This window comes from Eriocheir sinensis, chromosome 31 (assembly GCF_024679095.1).
Source record: "Eriocheir sinensis breed Jianghai 21 chromosome 31, ASM2467909v1, whole genome shotgun sequence".
In the NCBI taxonomy this organism is placed as follows: domain Eukaryota; kingdom Metazoa; phylum Arthropoda; class Malacostraca; order Decapoda; family Varunidae; genus Eriocheir; species Eriocheir sinensis.
This window is the reverse complement of record NC_066539.1, coordinates 7,448,266-7,463,740: the sequence shown is the minus strand read 5'-3', so window position 1 is coordinate 7,463,740 and position 15,475 is coordinate 7,448,266. Positions and strand designations below refer to the sequence as shown.

The following is a 15,475-nucleotide window of genomic DNA, read 5'->3' as shown; positions in this document are numbered from 1 at the left end:
AAGTTACAACGTCAAGTTCTTGCTTTTCATTCCTTTTATGGATCCTCGATTTTCTATTTCTCTTAACCTTGCTTATATTGTCGTCTTGACCTTCCTGCCTACTGTTACCAAGGCGTCTGAGTCCCTCTTTACTTTTGATTTTCGTTTTCTCCTCTTAATTTTCAATCTGTGACACCAAGGTCTTGCTCCTCATTACTTTTATAAATCCTCGTTTTTTTCTCTATTTCTTAACCTTGCTTTGCTCGTCCTCTTGATCTCCCTGGTTACTGTTCCTGACATGCCCTGGCTCCTTATAGTTTTTCTTTAGATTCCCTTTTTCGTCTCTTTATTTATTTATTTATTTTTTTTGGGGGGGGGGCTTTAGCACCAAGTTTTTGCTCCTCATTTGTTTTCAAGATATTCGTTTTTTATTCTTTCTTCCTTCCTGCTTATCGCCAACACATCCCGTTTTCTTTACTTTTTACACGCGTTTTCTTGATCTTTGTACTAACTACCACTGTCATGTCAAGTTCTTGCCGCTCATCCACTTAACTCGTTTTCTTTTCCTCTTGACTCTCCTGGTGACTGCTTCTCCAACACTAAGTTCTTCTAGTCAATCTATCGGGTGCCTTTAGCTACTAGAGAACCTAGTTTCGGTGTTCTCTACTTCAGATTCTCGTATTATTTTCATTTTTTTCCTGTTTACTGCAACGCTAACGCCGAGTACTTGCACTTTTCATCCATGTTCAGACTTTTTTTTTCCTTTTGGTCTTTTTCCGTGTAGCAATTCTTGACCCTCAGATCATCGTTTCCTTCCCTTCTTCATCTCCCAGCGTCGTGCACTATCATTATCCTTGCTCTCCTCCTTCTCCTACGCCTTATTTACCCTCGGACCCTTCTCTCTTTTATTATTACCGAGATCCGTGAAAGGCCATCAAGGGAAAATGGAAAATTGATATATACACAAACATGGATATGAAAAATGATAGACAGGGACAACATTTTTTAATCATTATACCTTTCTTTTACCTCATTTTTCCTCTTCCTCTCCCCTCACACCCTCCTCTTCCTTCCTCTTTTTTTTTTATTCCTTGGGCTTCTCTTTCCTTAGACCCTCATTCTCCTTCTTCACCTTCCAGCGCTTTGTACTGCTTAAACTTTCTTCATCTTCTTCTCTCTCGTCCTTTTCGACTCCCTATATGCATTTCGTTCTTTCTTGTACTTATAATTTTGCTTTTCCTCTCTCCTTTTGTATTTCTCTAGTGTGTTGATCCTTTCTGGCCTTGTCTTCCCTATACATTTTTGTTTACTTCCCCAGCCTGCATGTGTGTGTGTGTGTGTGTGTGTGTGTGTGTGTGTGTGTGTGTGTGTGTGTGTGTGTGTGTGTGTGTGTACGTATGTAAATATGTATGTATGTATGTATGCCTGCATGTATGTATGTATGTGTATATGTATAAATGTAATTGCTCCTTCTCCACCCTATTCCTTCTTCATGCTCCCCTCCTCCTCCTCTTCCTCCTCCTCCTCCTCCTCCTCCTCCACTTCTCCCACTCCTTGCCTTACCCTGCTCTCTTTTTTCTTCTCCTCCGCGTCCTAATCCTTCCGTCCTTTCACCTTCTCTTTAATACCATCTTGTGCACAGGTGAGATTTAAAGGTGACAGGTTTTAATTAAGTCGAGAACTCACGCTCCCCCCCACCCCTCGATAAGATTGGTAGCGGCTTATGTAGCTGTCACAAGGGGCGAGGAAGGAGAGATATGAGATGTGGCTTATCACGTCGTGGAGATCAGCGCTCGGTGGATACAGTAAAAAGTGTCATAATCAATCTCTCTCTCTCTCTCTCTCTCTCTCTCTCTCTCTCTCTCTCTCTCTCTCTCTCTCTTTAACTTCCTGAGTCGCAATATTACGTTTTTAGTGGATAATACCTAACAGTTTGATAGACTTCGGCATTCTCACTTCCTATTTTCTTCCTTACCTTGGTCCCATTCACTCTCTCTGCCCACGTCTATAATGATTTGATGTTTTTATTCCTTTCTATTCTTTATTTTTGTTTTCGTGTTTAATGTGTATAAAAGTGTGTGGGCAGCGGTGGACACGGTTCCGCTAATCCGCTAACCGCTAATTACCTGAGCTAACTTTTTTTCCAAATAAGTATGATGAACAAATTATGAAATTACTATGGTCTTTTTAATGCTGAGCCTAATACATTCATACAACCACCCTGGCTGGCAGTTACCAGACAGAGTAAAAACTACAACACCCTTAGGCTTATGAGAACTGCAGTTGAGACTGTGTTGAATGAAAGAATCACAGTGTTGGCCACTTTGAAGTTTTTGTGTAAATGACGAATATAATGCAGTCAACATAAATATTACAGTTTACAAGAAAAGCAAAAACAATGTACGTCACTACGTGGGTTATAAGTTAATTAGTTGAACGTGCTTTAATTAGTTACTCATTAAATTGATTTGTTTTCTGTTTCAAACCTTAGATTTAGAATATGGATATTTCTTTTAATGGGTCAAAGCTGTCCTTTCCATAGAGTTCAAGTTATAGACTAGAGTGCGTCTGAGGCTGTCTCCGGGATACACGGCTATGGTGCCGCCATCGCACCAAGCCGATGATTCCACACACTTAACTCCTGCCCGATTTCAGTTTTTCTCCATGGCAAATAGTGGAGTCAGGAAATCGGGTAGGAGTAAAGTGTGTGCAGTCTTGCCTTGGAGCGGTGGCGGCACCAAGGCCCTGTATCCTGGAGGCAGTCTCAGACGCACTCTAGTACAGAACTTGGATTCTATGGAAAGTACTGCTTTGACAGTTCACCGACTGGCCACGTGTGGCGCTGCCTGTATAGCCAATACGGTCCATTCACTTTCGCTCCTATTCCATAAGGACGTACCAGTGAATGTCATTTCTGACAGTCACGGGTTCTCTTAACTGATTTTTATGCTTCAGATGGGCGTGGAACACCTGACGGAGTGTCCCAGCGGCCTCATGTTCAACTCCCGCGTCGAGCAGTGTGACGTTCCCGAGAACACACAGTGCCCTCAATCCCCCTCCTGCTCGTGCGACAACTGCAGATACCCCACCTCCGACCACTGCTCCACCTTCTGGCAGTGTGAGTCTCCTTGAGTAAAGTGTGCTTGGGGCATGTGTGGGTATGTATGGAGGGGAAGGGGGAAGTAAAAGGATATTTTTTATCCAAGAGTAAGGAACACATGCATATACGTATATAAATAATAAGCATACCCGTAACTTATATGTTGGATAGTTACATAAGTCTCTGTCCTGTGCAGGCGAGAACGGCAAGGCAGTAAAGCATTACTGTAGCAGCGGACTTCTCTTTAACCGCGACACCTCCCAGTGCGACTTAGCCATCAATGTGGAATGCAGCGCAGGCGCCTGGCAGTCCGGGTCCTTCGTCGAAACAGTGTGCGTCGACCATCGAAAGGACTGTGAAGTATTCGTGAAGGAAGGAGGCTGTGTCTGCAACGATGACGTCTGTGACTGGCAGACCTTCGTCCTTCAAAACTGTCCCAAGTCGTGCGGCAAATGCAAGGGAGAAAAGACAATGAAGAAGAGAATATTTTCCCTCCCTTCTGATGGAGGAAACGCCCGCAAGAAGTCCAAGGAGTCGGGGAGCAAAGAACATGGACACGGACACGGCAGCAAGGAGTCAGGAAGCAAGGAGTCAGGCAACAAGGGTTCAGGCAGCAAGGAGTCAGGAAGCAAAGAATCTGGCAACAAGGGTTCAGGCAGCAAGGAGTCAGGAAGCAAGGAGTCAGGCAACAAGGGTTCAGGCAGCAAGGAGTCAGGCAGCAAGGAGTCAGGCAACAAGGGTTCAGGCAGCAAGGAGTCAGGCAACAAGGGTTCAGGCAGCAAGGAGTCAGGCAGCAAGGAGTCAGGCAGCAAGGAGTCAGGCAACAAGGGTTCAGGCAGCAAGGAGTCAGGCAGCAAGGAGTCAGGAAGCAAGGAGTCAGGCAACAAGGGTTCAGGCAGCAAGGAGTCAGGCAGCAAGGAGTCAGGAAGCAAGGAGTCAGGCAACAAGGGTTCAGGCAGCAAGGAGTCAGGAAGCAAGGAGTCAGGCAACAAGGGTTCAGGCAGCAAGGAGTCAGGCAGCAAGGAGTCAGGAAGCAAGGAGTCAGGCAACAAGGGTTCAGGCAGCAAGGAGTCAGGCAACAAGGACTCGGGCAGCAAGGAGTCAGGCAACAAGGACTCGGGCAGCAAGGAGTCAGGCAGTAAAGAGACTGTCGAAGTTGATGGCAACATTAGCGGTGAAAGCTGTGAAGGTGGAGATGGTGGTGGAGGAAATGGGAACAACAGCACCGAAGGAGACGGTGGTGATAATGTTGATGTCGGCAGTGGAGGAGATGGCGGCAACGGTGGTGATGGAGGCAACGGTGGTGATGTTGGTGGAGACGGCGGCTCAGGTGGCGGCCACGTCGTCGACGGTTGCGTCATTAACTGCATTCTCGGCAAGTACCTGCCTCACCCAATTAACTGCCGCAAGTTCATCTACTGCGCGCCCTCGGGCCCCGAGGAGGTATCCTGCGCGCCATTTAACGTTTGGGATCAAGAAGAGTTGGCATGCACCAACGAGCGTTTGACCCCCTGCGTCACTGGCTCCTACATCACCACCGAGGGCAAACCATGCGGTAGCGGGGGTGATGGAGGTGACGTCGGCAGCGATGACGATGGAGACAGTGGTGGTGATGGAGACAGCGGTGGTGATGGAGACAGCAGTGGTGATGGAGACAGCAGTGGTGATGGAGACAGCAGTGGTGATGGAGGTGACGCAGGAAGCGGTGGTGATGGAGACAGTGGTGATGCCGGCAGCGGTGGTGATGGAGGTGACGGCGGCATCGGTGGTGACGGAGGCTCAGGCGGCGACCACATCGTTGATGGCTGCATCATTCCTTGTTCCCTCGGCAAGTACCTGCCTCACCCGACTGACTGCCATAAGTTCATCCAGTGCGCGCCCTACGGCCCCGAAGAGATGCCCTGTGCACCCGGCACTATCTGGGAACAAGGAAAGCTGACCTGCAACCACGAGGGCTTGACCCCCTGCGTCACTGGCGCCTACCTCACCCCCGAGGGCAAGACCTGTGGTGGTGACGGTGGTGACGCTGGCAGTGGTGGTGATGGGGGCAGCGGTGGTAATGGAAGCAGCGGTGGTGATGGAGGCAGCGGTGGTGATGGAGGTGATGCCGGCAGCGGTGGTGATGGTGATGGAGACGGCAGCAGTGGTAATAGTGGTGGAGACGGCGGCTCAGGCGGCGGCCACGTCATCGACGGTTGCGTCATCAGCTGCACCCTCGGCAAGTACCTGCCTCACCCGACTGACTGCCGCAAGTTCATCCAGTGCGCGCCCTACGGCCCCGAAGAGATGCCCTGTGCGCCCGGCACTATCTGGGAACAAGGAAAGCTGACCTGCAACCACGAGGGCTTGACCCCCTGCGTCACTGGCGCCTACCTCACCCCCGAGGGCAAAATCTGTGGTGGTGACGGTGGAGACGGAGGAGACGGCAGTGGAGGTGACGGTGGTGACGCAGGCAGTGGAGGTGATGGAGGTGATGGCGGCAGCGGTGGTGATGGAGGCAGCGGTGGTGATGGAGGTGATGCCGGCAGCGGTGGTGATGGTGGTGGAGACGGCGGCCACGTCGTCGACGGCTGCGTCATCAACTGCACCCTCGGCAAGTACCTGCCTCACCCGACTGACTGTCGCAAGTTCATCCAGTGCGCGCCCTACGGCCCCGAAGAGATGCCCTGTGCGCCCGGCACTATCTGGGAACAAGGAAAGCTGACCTGCAACCACGAGGGCTCAACCCCCTGCGTCACTGGCGCCTACCTCACCCCCGAGGGCAAGACCTGTGGTGGTGACGGTGGTGACGGAGGTGACAGCGGTGACGGAGGAAGTGGAGGTGACGGAAATAATTGCGGCAGCGGAGGTGACGGTGGTGATGCAGGCAGTGGAGGTGATGCCGGCAGCGGTGGTGATGGAGGTGATGGAGGCAGCGGTGGTGATGGAGGTGATGCCGGCAGCGGTGGTGATGGAGGTGATGCCGGCAGCGGTGGTGATGGTGGTGGAGACGGCGGCCACGTCGTCGACGGCTGCGTCATCAACTGCACCCTCGGCAAATATCTGCCTCACCCGACTGACTGCCGTAAGTTCATCCAGTGCGCGCCCTACGGCCCCGAAGAGATGCCCTGTGCGCCAGGCACAATCTGGGAACAAGGAAAGCTGACCTGCAACCACGAGGGCTCAACCCCCTGCGTCACTGGCGCCTACCTCACCCCCGAGGGCAAAATCTGTGGTGGTGACGGTGGAGGCGGAGGAGACGGCAGTGACGGAGGAAGTGGTGGTGACGGAGGTGATGCCGGCAGTGGAGGTGACGGTGGTGACGCAGGCAGTGGAGGTGATGGAGGTGATGCCGGCAGCGGTGGTGATGGAGGTGATGGCGGCAGCGGTGGTGATGGAGGCAGCGGTGGTGATGGTGGTGATGCCGGCAGCGGTGGTGATGGTGGTGGAGACGGCGGCCACGTCATCGACGGCTGCATCATCAACTGCACCCTCGGCAAGTACCTGCCTCACCCGACTGACTGCCGAAAGTTCATCCAGTGTGCGCCCTACGGCCCCGAAGAGATGCCCTGTGCGCCCGGCACTATCTGGGAACAAGGAAAGCTGACCTGCAACCACGAGGGCTCAACCCCCTGCGTCACTGGCGCCTACCTCACCCCCGAGGGCAAGACCTGTGGTGGTGACGGAGGTGACGCTGGCAGTGGTGGTGATGGTGGAGACGCAGGCAGTGGCGGTGATGGTGGAGACGCAGGCAGTGGCGGTGATGGTGGAGACGCAGGCAGTGGCGGTGATGGTGGAGACGCAGGCAGTGGCGGTGATGGTGGAGACGCAGGCAGTGGCGGTGATGGTGGAGACGCAGGCAGTGGCGGTGATGGTGGAAGCGCAGGCAGCGGTGGTGATGGAGGTGACGGCGGCAGCGGTGGTGATGGTGGTGGAGACGGCAGCGGTGGTAATGGTGGTGGAGACGGCGGCTCAGGCGGCGGCCACGTCATCGACGGCTGCGTCATCAACTGCACCCTCGGCAAGTACCTGCCTCACCCGACTGACTGCCGCAAGTTCATCCAGTGCGCGCCCTACGGCCCCGAAGAGATGCCCTGTGCGCCCGGCACTATCTGGGAACAAGGAAAGCTGACCTGCAACCACGAGGGCTCAACCCCCTGCGTCACTGGCGCCTATCTCACCCCCGAGGGCAAAATCTGTGGTGGTGACGGTGAAGACGGAGGAGACGGCAGTGACGGAGGTGATGCCGGCAGTGGAGGTGACAGTGGTGACGCAGGCAGTGGAGGTGATGGAGGTGATGGCGGCAGCGGTGGTGATGGTGGTGATGGAGGCAGCGGTGGTGATGGAGGTGATGCCGGCAGCGGTGGTGATGGTGGTGGAGACGGCGGCCACGTCGTCGACGGCTGCGTCATCAACTGCACCCTCGGCAAGTACCTGCCTCACCCGACTGACTGCCGTAAGTTCATCCAGTGCGCGCCCTACGGCCCCGAAGAGATGCCCTGTGCGCCCGGCACTATCTGGGAACAAGGAAAGCTGACCTGCAACCACGAGGGCTCAACCCCCTGCGTCACTGGCGCCTACCTCACCCCCGAGGGCAAGACCTGTGGTGGTGACGGTGGAGACGGAGGAGACGGCAGTGACGGAGGAAGTGGTGGTGACGGAGGTGATGCCGGCAGTGGAGGTGACGGTGGTGACGCAGGCAGTGGAGGTGATGGAGGTGATGCCGGTAGCGGTGGTGATGGAGGTGATGGCGGCAGCGGTGGTGATGGAGGCAGTGGAGGTGATGGCGGCAGCGGTGGTGACGCAGGCAGTGGAGGTGATGGCGGCAGCGGTGGTGATGGTGGTGGAGACGGCGGCCACGTCGTCGACGGCTGCGTCATCAACTGCACCCTCGGCAAGTACCTGCCTCACCCGACTGACTGCCGTAAGTTCATCCAGTGCGCGCCCTACGGCCCCGAAGAGATGCCCTGTGCGCCCGGCACTATCTGGGAACAAGGAAAGCTGACCTGCAACCACGAGGGCTCAACCCCCTGCGTCACTGGCGCCTACCTCACCCCCGAGGGCAAAATCTGTGGTGGTGACGGTGGAGACGGAGGAGACGGCAGTGACGGAGGTGATGCCGGCAGTGGAGGTGACGGTGGTAACGCAGGCAGTGGAGGTGATGGAGGTGATGCCGGCAGTGGTGGTGATGGAGGTGATGGAGGCAGCGGTGGTGATGGAGGTGATGCCGGCAGCGGTGGTGATGGTGGTGGTGATGGTGGTGGAGACGGCGGCCACGTCGTCGACGGCTGTGTCATCAACTGCACCCTCGGCAAGTACCTGCCTCACCCGACTGACTGCCGCAAGTTCATCCAGTGCGCGCCCTACGGCCCCGAAGAGATGCCCTGTGCGCCCGGCACTATCTGGGAACAAGGAAAGCTGACCTGCAACCACGAGGGCTCAACCCCCTGCGTCACTGGCGCCTACCTCACCCCCGAGGGCAAGACCTGTGGTGGTGACGGTGGAGACGGAGGAGACGGCAGTGACGGAGGAAGTGGTGGTGACGGAGGTGATGCCGGCAGTGGAGGTGACGGTGGTGACGCAGGCAGTGGAGGTGATGGAGGTGATGCCGGCAGCGGTGGTGATGGAGGTGATGGCGGCAGCGGTGGTGATGGAGGCAGTGGAGGTGATGGCGGCAGCGGTGGTGACGCAGGCAGTGGAGGTGATGGCGGCAGCGGTGGTGATGGTGGTGGAGACGGCGGCCACGTCATCGACGGCTGCGTCATCAACTGCACCCTCGGCAAGTACCTGCCTCACCCGACTGACTGCCGTAAGTTCATCCAGTGCGCGCCCTACGGCCCCGAAGAGATGCCCTGTGCGCCCGGCACTATCTGGGAACAAGGAAAGCTGACCTGCAACCACGAGGGCTCGACCCCCTGCGTCACTGGCGCCTACCTCACCCCCGAGGGCAAAATCTGTGGTGGTGACGGTGGAGACGGAGGAGACGGCAGTGACGGAGGTGATGCCGGCAGTGGAGGTGACGGTGGTAACCCAGGCAGTGGAGGTGATGGAGGTGATGCCGGCAGTGGTGGTGATGGAGGCAGCGGTGGTGATGGAGGTGATGCCGGCAGCGGTGGTGATGGTGGTGGAGACGGCGGCCACGTCGTCGACGGCTGCGTCATCAACTGCACCCTCGGCAAGTACCTGCCTCACCCGACTGACTGCCGCAAGTTCATCCAGTGCGCGCCCTACGGCCCCGAAGAGATGCCCTGTGCGCCCGGCACTATCTGGGAACAAGGAAAGCTGACCTGCAACCACGAGGGCTCAACCCCCTGCGTCACTGGCGCCTACCTCACCCCCGAAGGCAAGACCTGTGGTGGTGACGGTGGAGACGGAGGAGACGGCAGTGACGGAGGAAGTGGTGGTGACGGAGGTGATGTCGGCAGTGGAGGTGACGGTGGTGACGCAGGCAGTGGAGGTGATGGAGGTGATGCCGGCAGCGGTGGTGATGGAGGTGATGGCGGCAGCGGTGGTGATGGAGGCAGTGGAGGTGATGGCGGCAGCGGTGGTGATGGAGGCAGCGGTGGTGATGGAGGTGATGCCGGCAGCGGTGGTGATGGTGGTGGAGACAGCGGCCACGTCGTCGACGGCTGCGTCATCAACTGCACCCTCGGCAAGTACCTGCCTCACCCGACTGACTGCCGCAAGTTCATCCAGTGTGCGCCCTACGGCCCCGAAGAGATGCCCTGTGCGCCCGGCACTATCTGGGAACAAGGAAAGCTGACCTGCAACCACGAGGGCTCAACCCCCTGCGTCACTGGCGCCTACCTCACCCCCGAGGGCAAAACCTGTGGTGGTGACGGAGGTGACGCTGGCAGTGGTGGTGATGGTGGAGACGCAGGCAGTGGCGGTGATGGTGGAGACGCAGGCAGTGGCGGTGATGGTGGAGACGCAGGCAGTGGCGGTGATGGTGGAGACGCAGGCAGTGGCGGTGATGGTGGAGACGCAGGCAGTGGTGGTGATGGTGGAGACGCAGGCAGTGGCGGTGATGGTGGAGACGCAGGCAGTGGCGGTGATGGTGGAGACGCAGGCAGTGGCGGTGATGGTGGAGACGCAGGCAGTGGCGGTGATGGTGGAGACGCAGGCAGTGGCGGTGATGGTGGAGACGCAGGCAGCGGCGGTGATGGTGGAGACTCAGGCAGTGGCGGTGATGGTGGAGACGCAGGCAGTGGCGGTGATGGTGGAGACGCAGGCAGTGGCGGTGATGGTGGAGACGCAGGCAGTGGCGGTGATGGTGGAGACGCAGGCAGTGGCGGTGATGGTGGAGACGCAGGCAGTGGCGGTGATGGTGGAGACGCAGGTGGCGGTGATGGTGGAGACGCAGGCAGTGGCGGTGATGGTGGAGACGCAGGCAGTGGCGGTGATGGTGGAGACGCAGGCAGTGGGGGTGATGGTGGGGACGCAGGGTGGCGGTGATGGTGGAGACGCAGGCAGTGGCGGTGATGGTGGAGACGCAGGCAGTGGCGGTGATGGTGGAGACGCAGGCAGTGGCGGTGATGGTGGAGACGCAGGCAGTGGCGGTGATGGTGGAGACGCAGGCAGTGGCGGTGATGGTGGAGACGCAGGCAGTGGCGGTGATGGTGGAGACGCAGGCAGTGGTGGTGATGGTGGAGACGCAGGCAGTGGCGGTGATGGTGGAGACGCAGGCAGTGGCGGTGATGGTGGAGACGCAGGCAGTGGCGGTGATGGTGGAGACGCAGGCAGTGGTGGTGATGGTGGAGACGCAGGCAGCGGCGGTGATGGTGGAGACTCAGGCAGCGGCGATGGTGGAGACGCAGGCAGTGGCGGTGATGGTGGAGACGCAGGCAGTGGCGGTGATGGTGGAGACGCAGGCAGTGGTGGTGATGGTGGAGACGCAGGCAGCGGCGGTGATGGTGGAGACTCAGGCAGTGGCGATGGTGGAGATGGTGCATGCGAAGACGCGCAATATGACTGCATCTTCTGGGCAGCTAATAATGATTGTAACTGCAAGCCGACAGATGGTGATTGCTCATGGCAAACCTATGTGGCTGCAGCTTGCCCCAAGAGCTGCGGATCTTGTGAACCACAAGTGGGCGGCGATGGAGATGAAGTTTGCGAAGACAATGTATCTGACTGCCGATTCTGGGCCGCAAATAAGGATTGCAACTGCAAACCAACTGATGGGGATTGCTCCTGGCAAAAATATGTTGCAGACAATTGCCCGAAAAGCTGTGGAACGTGTAACACATCTGGTGACGGTGGCAATGGCGGTGAAGACGGCGGCAGCGGTGGTGACGGTGGTGATTCTGGCAGCGGTGGTGACGGTGGTGATGGTGGAAGTGGTGGTGATGGAGGCAGCGGTGGTGATGGAGGTGACGCCGGCAGTGGTGGTGATGGTGGTGACGCCGGCAGCGGTGGTGATGGAGGTGACGCCGGCAGCGGTGGTGATGGAGGTGACGCCGGCAGCGGTGGTGATGGCGGTGACGCCGGTAGCGGTGGTGATGGCGGTGACGCCGGCAGTGGTGGTGATGGCGGTGACGCCGGCAGTGGTGGCGATGGCGGTGACGCCGGCAGCGGTGGTGATGGCGGTGACGCCGGCAGCGGTGGTGATGGCGGTGACGCCGGCAGCGGTGGTGATGGCGGTGACGCCGGCAGTGGTGGTGATGGCGGTGACGCCGGCAGTGGTGGTGATGGCGGTGACGCCGGCAGCGGTGGTGATGGCGGTGACACCGGCAGTGGTGGTGATGGCGGTGACGCCGGCAGCGGTGGTGATGGTGGTGACGCCGGCAGCGGTGGTGATGGAGGTGACGCCGGCAGCGGTGGTGATGGCGGTGACGCCGGCAGCGGTGGTGATGGCGGTGACGCCGGCAGCGGTGGTGATGGCGGTGACGCCGGCAGCGGTGGTGACGGAGGCTCAGGCGGCGACCACATCGTTGATGGCTGCATTATTCCTTGTTCCCTCGGCAAGTACCTGCCTCATCCGACAGACTGCCGCAAGTTCATCCAGTGCGCGCCCTACGGCCCCGAAGAGATGCCCTGTGCGCCCGGCACTATCTGGGAACAAGGAAAGCTGACCTGCAACCACGAGGGCTCGACCCCCTGCGTCACTGGCGCCTACCTCACCCCCGAGGGCAAGACCTGTGGTGGCGATGGAGGAAGTGGTGGTGACGGAGGTGACGCCGGCAGCGGTGGTGATGGAGGTGATGCCGGCAGTGGTGGTGATGGAGGTGACGCTGGCAGTGGTGGTGATGGAGGTGACGCCGGAAGTGGTGGTGATGGTGGTGACGCCGGCAGTGGTGGTGATGGAGGTGATGCTGGCAGCGGTGGTGATGGAGGTGACGCTGGCAGTGGTGGTGATGGAGGTGACGCCGGCAGCGGTGGTGACGGCGGTGACGGAGGCAGCGGTGGTGACGGAGGTGATGAAAGCGTTGAGGACTGTGAACTGTCGTGCCCGAAGAGCGAAGGAATATTCCCTCACCCTCGTGACTGCAGGAAGTGGATACGTTGCCTGCACGGGAAGCCTTACGTGAAGGAGTGTCCCTTCCACCTGCAGTTCAACCCTGTGCTCCGAGTGTGTGACTGGCCCCAGCACGCCAAATGTGTAGCTTCCAGTAATGCGGATTGTGGCGTTCCCGAACCTGTCGTTCCAACGGAGCCGCCCAATGTCAAGCCCGATATCTGCGACTGCGAGTGTTGCCTGCGACCTCACCCTGAAGACTGCACGGCCTATTACTACTGTGAGGTACGTGCGCCGCCCACTTGGACTGAAGGAATACGTATGCTGAGACTTTCAAACCGTACTACTTTCCTTTTCCACTGCCGTTATAGAAAATTGTATTTGGACTCTTATTTATCGATTAGTCTCCCATAAAATTATATTCTTCTTTGAAATTACTAGGCCAGAAATTTTGGTCCTGATTACGTGTATCATGTCAACCCCTCGTCTTTCACCAGCCTGGCTCCAACGCCGAGTTCCACACCTGCTCGGAGGGGCTCGTGTTCAACCCCCAGCTGAGCCAGTGCGTCATCCAGGACCAGTACCCGCAGTGCCAGCCCGAGAAGCCCCCGACGTGCGATCCCACCTGTGAATGTCTCTATCCGGCAGAGGCCTGCACCGAGTACTACAAGTGTAAGTTGTGGTTGTTCACGTACTTCCTTGAACAACCTTTAAGGAGTATTATGAGTGTAGTAACCTGGAACTCTTGACATGATGTACGAGTAACGTTCGAGTCCTTAGGTTACATGCTACAGCATACATGCGTCTTATATGAAACATCGTAAAATAAGATATTTTATTGATCCGGGAAAAAAATAAATGTAGCCCAGTCTTTTAGTCATACGTGGAATGAAAATTCTTGTCAGCATTTATATTTTAATAACCTCATTATCGTGTATAACAATATTTGTTCATGTTTTAATTTCTGCTTTTCACTCCACCAGGCAACGGTGACGGCGTTCCCGTGAAGTTCGAGTGTTTTGGTGGCCTTTACTTCAACGACGAGAAGCACTCCTGCGACCTCCCGAAGAACGTGTCCTGCGAGCTGCGTCGGAAGAGGACGTACAATCCAGAGCCGCAGAAGTACATAAGCGGTGAGTGTGATATGCCGAGAGTGCTGGAAAGTTGACTGAAGTTTACTAATGAATGTTATCACTTATCAGCGATGATTGCAAGATGCATATGATTTTTATTTATTTATTTATTTATGGTTTGGAACTTAATCCGACACAATCCCTATCAGACCACAAGAAATAAAATTCTTAACCGACAATTTTAATCACTGAAATGACTATTGACCATGATGTTAATTTCCACTTATGCCAATCACAGCCGAGGAGTGCAAGACCCGCAAAGGATTCTTCGCCAAGAGAGGGGATCCTTCGGGCTACTTCATGTGCAGCAACGGCATCGCCTTCTCTCTGCGGTGTCCTGACGGCGCAGTGTTCAGCTCCGCGGTCGGCAGATGTATCCTCAGAAAGTAATGCAACGAGCCAGAACTTAAGCAAAATCTGAGATGAAACCCTCTGTGACTGAGCACGATGGAGAGAGGATTATAGTCTAGCAAGCATATGTTATCGATCGAAAGCTTCCTCTATAGACTCTAGAAGCCTGTACCATGAGATGTATCACTGGACGTCATTGGAAGGAACGGCCACACTCTCCGTCCTTCTTTTCCTCTGCCATTCACTGTACAGGAAGTGGACTCTAAGGAAAGTTATGTTAGCCGAGTTTAGCTTCGTAGTAAAGGTTAGCGCGTTGGTCACAAGTGCTAGTTCTGAATACCCTCTAGATGTCATTTTGTTACAAAGTATATACCAATTTTTATGTATATGTATGTAAATGCCCAGGATGCTCATTGATGGACCTCTCTCTCTCTCTCTCTCTCTCTCTCTCTCTCTCTCTCTCTCTCTCTCTCTCCTTGTTTTTCATCCTATATGCAGTACAATTATTGTAAACGCACACAATAAAATGTTAAAATGTATTACATTTCTTTGTAAAATACCCATGATAGCCGATACTAGAAACAAAATACATTACGATACTACGAATAATGAAATGAGAAATACTTTGTCGTCTATGGCAATCATGAGAGTTCACAATCATGGTGCTCATCTCGTCTGGCCGCGTCTGGCAACAGAGAAGATTAACTGAGTTCTCATGAGTGTTTTTCTCCGTTCAAAGAGCAAAAATCTTGTCAAACTACCACTAGAGTCATGGAATCGCCTACATCTTCCAAGACAGCCTTAGATAGATGTACGAAGGTTCGGAAGTGTTGGAGAATACGGGCCCTGCCTGAACAAGGGAACGAGGGAGGAGTTGCCAGTTGGCCGAGTGCTCCCGCGAGTAATGATCATTGACGAATAAAGATACAGCCATTAACAGTTTCCCGGCTACTTTTTTGAGCTGACCTTACGAGAGTTGAGGGTTAGCTGGTCCTGTTACTCCTACCACTGCTACGAGAGTTAGTATCTTGAAATAATGTTATTGTGTCTCTTATAGCTTACAGTGGAAGAAAGACTGAAAGCGCTTTGTTGAAACGTAAAAGCACACACATATCGAGGAGTATTGGAGTGATGCAATATTTATTTTCCTTGCAGATTCACCAGCCACATACAGATTGTACGAACGTTGCTTTTGCTCAGCATTTCCCAACCTGGGGGAAATCGTATGATTCCAGGGGGGAAATTTAACCTGAAGGAAATATAAATTACTAGCAATTAGTCGGCGGAAACGGGGCGTCAGAGCTACTGATTAACTGATTTGTGTTATTAAGTAAATATTGTGTAACGGTCCAAATGTGCACTCTTCTCATATCATCACAATCATCACCATTGTTTGCTTTTATCATCATCACCATCATTTCCTCATATCATCACCATTGTTTTCGTTTATCATCATCACCATCATTTCCTCATTGT

General features: G+C 55.2%; 1 protein-coding gene across 50 annotated transcripts in view; it reads left to right on the top strand.

Moving 5' to 3' along the window:
• The window catches only part of LOC127005848 (uncharacterized PE-PGRS family protein PE_PGRS54-like), a 16,761-nt gene extending 2,223 nt beyond the window's left edge, over positions 1-14,538 (top strand). The window contains exons 4-15 of one of the 50 annotated variants that reach the window (XM_050875125.1): positions 2,935-3,097; positions 3,276-3,869; positions 3,900-3,929; positions 4,005-5,873; positions 6,315-6,431; positions 6,963-7,316; positions 8,625-8,660; positions 9,111-10,397; positions 10,717-12,800; positions 13,013-13,187; positions 13,499-13,648; positions 13,887-14,538. In XM_050875125.1, the coding sequence (XP_050731082.1) occupies positions 2,935-3,097; positions 3,276-3,869; positions 3,900-3,929; positions 4,005-5,873; positions 6,315-6,431; positions 6,963-7,316; positions 8,625-8,660; positions 9,111-10,397; positions 10,717-12,800; positions 13,013-13,187; positions 13,499-13,648; positions 13,887-14,038 (7,011 nt within the window). In that variant the 3' untranslated portion in view covers positions 14,039-14,538. Of the gene's footprint in view, positions 1-2,934; positions 3,098-3,275; positions 3,870-3,899; positions 3,930-4,004; positions 5,874-6,314; positions 6,432-6,962; positions 10,398-10,716; positions 12,801-13,012; positions 13,188-13,498; positions 13,649-13,886 lie in introns of all 50 variants that reach the window. The other 49 variants (XM_050875126.1, XM_050875120.1, XM_050875117.1 and 46 more) reach the window with 49 other exon arrangements.
• Positions 14,539-15,475: the final 937 nt, after the last annotated feature.